General features: G+C 41.4%; 1 protein-coding gene across 1 annotated transcript in view; it reads left to right on the plus strand.

Annotated features, from left to right (window-relative positions):
- SAMD3 (sterile alpha motif domain containing 3) overlaps positions 1-6274 on the plus strand; it is a gene marked incomplete at its 5' end in the record, with an annotated part of 23874 nt that overhangs the window by 4902 nt on the left and 12698 nt on the right. The window contains one exon of the mRNA XM_009707462.1: positions 1559-1726. Within this exon, the coding sequence (XP_009705764.1) occupies positions 1559-1726 (168 nt within the window). The remainder of the gene's footprint in view (positions 1-1558; positions 1727-6274) is intronic.

Consider the following 6274-nt stretch of genomic DNA (forward strand, 5'->3'; position numbering starts at 1 on the left):
GGCATGCTGCCTTCACCACCATCTTTTAAGAGACCCTCCCATCCGTACCCCATGGGTGAGAAAGGCAGGCTTGTCAGACTCGCTGTACCTGTACCACTTATTCTACTTTTACTGAATTCTGGTTTACACCAAAGTTAACCCTTAAAGTCATATGACCTTGACTAACAAAGGACATCATTTTGGTAAGAAATTTGCGGTAATCATTCTTCTGTTTATATTGTGGTTTAGTATGTCAGTGAGTACAAGTTTCACTATAACATAAAGTGAGCACAGTATTGGAGTCAATTTTAGAATTTGCAGTAATCATTCTTCTGTTTATATTGTGGTTTAGTACGTCAGTGAGTATAGGCTTGACTATAGCATTAAGTGAGTAGAGTATTGGAGTCAATTTTAGAAAACGACGTAACAGCTATTTGAATCTCTCTTGCCACAACCTGTCATTTACAGTCACTTTTCTGACTAATTTTTGTTCCATCTGACTGTTGAAAGCCCTCCATAACTGAAATAAGCAGTTGCTTTTGAGAATTTGACAAAATACTTTCAATATTCACAACTGCAGGCTTTTCCTGCAGATGTGTTTAACAGCCTTTGGTTAGCAATTGCTTGCCCGTGTGTTGGTAGTTAGCACGGCTGGGTCCTGCCGCGGGATGCCCAGCTGGGGACTGCAGGTGAACGACCATCTGTCCGTAGGGATGCACGAGGAACTTGCTGTCCATCCATTTTCAGAGGTGACTTTAAAATACCCAGGTGAAAAAAGACACAAGTGTGACAGAGGCAGTGGGGCCACATAAACTTCATCTTCGGCTGCCAAGGAGTGATGAAGGGCTCCGTTGAACAGGGACTGCGTCCACTTGCAGTGCAGAACTGCCTTTAAGATGCAATTTATATGCCTTGAGGAGTCTTACAAACACTGGGACCTACTTAAATGATCCTCTTAATTCAGCAGGTTTGAGTTCAGTTTAATAATACACTTGATCCAGCGTAACTGTAGGCTCCCTGCAAAAGGGAGCGTCCCACTCTGTCTTTCCTACTCTCTTGTATTAGATATAATAAACATATAACTGCACAACCAGTCGGATGTTGTCAGAGGCAGAGGAAAAATAATCTACTCAAAAGAAAACCCCACTAGTTTTCTGTGGCATCAGTGAGGTAATCTGATTCACTGTGTAGTTTCATGACCTGATGTCATGAATGGAGCATCCCAAAGTAAGAGCTGAGAAAAGGAAAGCAAATTGTGGTTTCACTGACAGCCCTGGTTATATTGGATAAATCTAACCCTTAGGGTCAATTACTGTCATCCTTAATGAACCACAGCGGTGCCAGTAGCCCCACTGTTTAGTTGCCATAGTCACATACCACAGGTGCTTGTGTTTCCTTCAGTCCTGAAGCCACCAGTATGCTGATGCCACCCTACGAGTCTTTTTCTGCTTAGTGGCAAACACTTTTTTATAAAGTAGAGTTAGATAAAACAAAGTCACCTGCTTTGGGAATGGGGCAAATTCTTGGAAGGTACTGGTAATGAGAGATTTTTATTTCTTTTTTATTTTCCCCCATGCAGTTGCTATGGAAACGGGCCCTGAAAGATCGTTTCAAATATGTGCGGAGACCCATTGAAGATGATGAGCAAGTCCTGAGGAACAAATGCAAGTTTGGCCACAGGCGAGGACAGACCAGGAAACCTTCATTTGCTGAAAAGAAACCTGATGACGTCCAGGTGCAGGTAGAGGTAAGATTTTTGGTGCTTAACTTAGTTCTGCATCTTTCAGCTCCTCTGCTGATGGGAAGGCCACCAGCCAGAAAAGGGGAGAACGAAGTGATCTCATCTTATTTAAATTCATTTGGTATAGAGTTTGTCCTATAGCCAGACCTTTGACTTTTTTTCCATTTCTGGAGAACTAAGTATCGACAGTGGAGCTAACCTAATACTGGATGCCTTGCATATTTGTTGTCATTTAGACTTGTTGCCAGTTGGACAGAAAATTCTGTCTGTTTTTTTAAATGCAATATTCCCACTCTTCTTTAGGTTATACACCTCCAATTAGAGTGAAAAACAATCCAGTCTTATGTCTAAGTGCTGAAACCTCTGTACAAATAAGAATGCAAAATGATATTTGAGCTGGTAGCAAATGGCCATATCCTGCTGCCACACTGCACTGTGTTTGTGTGGATGTGTGATATACATCGGGATGCTCATGAATGTATGCATGCAGTTGCTGTATATCCCTTTAGTTAGAGAATTCAGAGAGCTATCACTGTCCAGTAAGTGTTTGAAGCACACTAATTAATTTATACACTTTCACAAATACATTGAGGTTCCAGTTATGGTTTGCCAATGCTCCTCACATTTCCTTGTGCTGCAATTAAAATGTGGTAAGCTGCCACATTGCACTGTGTTATATAAAAGCTGTTTGTGTGGATTAGTGATTTACATCGGGATGCTCAAGAATGTATGCGTGCAGTTGCTGTATATCCCTTTAGTTAGAGAATTCAGAGAGCTATCACTGTCCAGTAAGTGTTTGAAGCATACTAATTAATTTATACACTTTCACAAATACATTGAGGTTCCAGTTATGGTTTGCCAATGCTCCTCACATTTCCTTGTGCTGCAATTAAAATGTGGTAAAATTTAAATGATTGTAAGGATGTGATAAAGAAGATAGGTAAGCAGATATTTGACTTTAGTTTACACGTGTCCATCCTGCTGTTTACCAGACACATGTATTTAGGGGAGCAAGAGTGGTTTACTGGATGCATTTCTGCATACATTGCCCTTGTGTTTGAAGGTAGTTGTAGTTTTCTACCCAAAATGCAAATAATGTTTGTTTTGGTTTGTGGGGTTTTTTTTAGAAGTTTCAGTAATTTCTGTTTGTCTCCTTTTGATTAATGTGTGCAGGAATAAACAATTCCCTCTTTTTACCTGCTTTAGCTGAAAGGTTTGGAGAATGTGTGAAGTAAGAAACCTTTATTTTGGGTGCAAAACAACAAACAGTCTTGCATGCAGTAAAGGAGAAATGATAGGCTTCTGGGTTTGGGCATGCATGAAGAGTTAGCCATCCTTTATCCACTAATGCTTGAAAAGGGCAAATGTGGGTCTTTGTTGGTCACAACAGCTAGTTGTGAAGGGCTTTGCACTGATCCCGTAGGAACTGCATGCTCAACTTCACTCTTCTATAGAGAAGGTGTAAGTGCACTGTGATGTGTGTCTGTAAACTAGGAATCATGGCTCTTTTTAACAGCAGTGCCCAAGGCCATCATGGGTCATCCCTTGTTTGCTTTAGAAATTGAAGAAGAAAGTATGCTCCATCTCTTCTAAAGTCCTAGGCATTTTCTGCTAGCTTTAATGTTATAAGCAAATAAGGGTTAAACTGGAAGAAGGCAAGAGGATGCTCAGTATCCCTAAACAACTTTTCCTATCTTTCTCCCATTTTTCCTGTATCCTGAACAAATATATATAAATAAAATATAAATATAAATGCAAGAATGAACACTTGTGGAGCCTGTTAAGGCTTAAGAACGAGTCCCACAAAATGGAGGGAATCATAACATTCTTAGTTTTGAATGTGTTTCTACGTTGAAAGCAGGCTCTGAGATCTTATTGTATGTCACTACAAACATGCACAGCTGAACAAGATGTTTGTTTAATATTCTTTTAAACAAATGCAGTGTGGGGGTTTTCATCCTGTATATTTAGGAACACACATAAAGGCACCTTTCTGCCAATCCTTGGCACTAACTACTTTGTAATAAATTTAAACAGCTACACAAAGAGTTTTAGCCTCATAAAATAAATATTTGGTCTAGAATCCACAGGCAAACCCAAATGATATTCAAATTATCATTAGCCAGATCCCTTTGCCTTCATCCCTTTTCCAGGTTTGGAAGAACAGATCAGCCTTGTGTGGACTAGAAGCCAACACATCAGGATTATTTAAGGTAAAAGGGTGGGAAATGTATTCCAGGTTAAGGAGACCTTTGGGGAATAATCAGTGGAGGATTCCTAGACCTTCTGTGCCACCACACTCTCCCTTAGATAGGCACAGTAGGACATTTAGGGCATTATCGGTCAAAGCCAACTGGCAAGCAGTGCAGATGAAAGGGCACATCTGTTCCCAACAGATGACCTACTTACCACCCACACAGCTCACTCCCATATTGAGCTTTACTTTCTGAACAGTCGTAAAACGTAACTCCATCAAGTGTGCTTTGTGTCAGTACAATCTTGGATTGTTAATGGTATGAAACTGATAAAAAGATTATTTACTAATAGGAAATGCCTCACTGGTATACCTGGCACTTGGTTTTTATGCAAAAAAAGTAATAAGGCTATTACTACTAATAAAATCCTTAACCACTCTTTCTATTATCGTGTGAAAAGACAGTTGCTTGCCAGGACAAGCTTCCTGGGATGTTTTGGGATGTTCTCAGAGCCACAGATGATGTCTGCCCCTTGGTCTGTCCAAGCCCCGTTACCTGCCAGCAGGCATTCCTCCTCCAAACACAACCCAAGTGATAGCCGGCCTCCCATGCAGGGCATTGCTTCCAGATGCAGCATCTGGCTTTCTCCTCCAGTTTCTTTAAAACATCTGCTGATGTGTTCCTCATTATAGAGCATTCTATTCAAGCAAGGTTGAAAAGTATACTCATTTTAGAGTGGCTAGCATCACAGGAAAGGTCTTGAGCAAGTGCAGGGCTGTAAAATGATTGCAAGTAAGCACATAAACCCATGCTGGAGGTGTCCGTCACTGAATAAGGTTTTCCTTAAAATGATGCTCCCTACAAATATTCATAAGTTTGAGCTGCCATTGGAAAGAAGCTGGAACTGTGCCTGACAGAGACATTAATATAAACCTCCATGTCTGAGGGATATTCAGAACTCGATCAGGAAAGCCTCCTTAATTAACAAATTTTCTGGCTATGGAGTGAGAATCCTCCTCTCATTTTCCACAGTCAGGCAAATATCCTGGAGCCGCACTAATATGGGCGAGACTGCTTTGTAATGATAATGAACTTCATCTACTGCAAATGGAAGGTACTTTCCATGATATGGGTGATCACACCGTGAAAATAAATAAGAAAGGCAGGTCAGTCTCCCCTGTGTAGCCAGGGTGGGATTACTGCTAAGGCAGCCATCCAGTGGCTTGTTCTGACTGATCTCCTCATTCTTTTTTTTTAGCATCAAAATGGCACCATAAACCCCTTCCTCTGTCTTAAGGAATTATTTGGCTTATGGTCCTTCAGGCTATAACAGAAACCACCTCCTGCCTGTTGTAACAGGAGGGGCCCTAGACTTGTGGGAGCCAGAAGGAAGAGGAAGATAGGACACTCTTGGTGTGCACCTTTGGCCAGAGGATTATCAAAAGGCAAAAGGTGATGGAGAGGCAACAGCGGTTAGAGCTGGTGACTGGTTTCCATATGATGAAAGCATGTGGTTCAAACACTAGCTTAGTCATCATGGGGGTGGTGACCAAAGAGCAAATCATCCCTTTCAGAACTTCAGGTTTTGAAATCTTGTCAGTCTTGAACAGTGCCAGACTTGGAAAGTGTGACGTCACAATCCAGTTAGCTGAATACAGACATAAAAATGCCCACAGATATCCTGCATGGCTCCACCTGCCAATCCAGAAGGGCATGGGTCTCCTGTGTCATATTCCGCTACTTCCAGAGGTTTCTGCAATGCCCTTATGACATCTCAAATGCCACTAAATAGCTATGTCTATGCAACTGAATCAAGCTCCTTCAATCGATCCCAGCCGTTGTATGAGAAAACCTGTCAGCAAAGGGACTATCCAAGGATATCTTAAGTTACCTGAATTTTAAGAGAATTTAACAGGCTAGAAGACTGTTAGTAGTTCATCATCTTAAACAGAAGTGGAGAGAGAGTACAGTGCTCTTCTAATGCCTCCAATTTCTTACATCCTATGACAGCCTGTTTGTGAGGTCATCAGGGCTTCTCTGAAGCTGTCACACAAGTAAATTTGGAGTGAGGTGTGAAAAGGAGAAATAGGCTCTGACAAGACGTCGGTTAAGAAAGCGGTAGATGTTTGCAGATAACAGCATATTTGCCACACCCGGCAAAGCTAGGAATAACATAATGAAAACAATTTATAAAGGGGGCACCAGCAGGCCATCTCCTTTCTGTGTCCATGGGACAGAGATAAGAAATGCTTTGGTGAGTACTTAGACTGGGAGAAGTGGAAGGATTCTGCAGAAACGTGAACTCATGAAGTTGGACATCTGCGGATATTATTCTTGTACAGGGAAGATAAGCAGGAAT

Source organism: Cariama cristata, unplaced genomic scaffold (assembly GCF_000690535.1).
Source record: "Cariama cristata isolate BGI_N322 unplaced genomic scaffold, ASM69053v1 scaffold10479, whole genome shotgun sequence".
Lineage (NCBI taxonomy): Eukaryota > Metazoa > Chordata > Aves > Cariamiformes > Cariamidae > Cariama > Cariama cristata.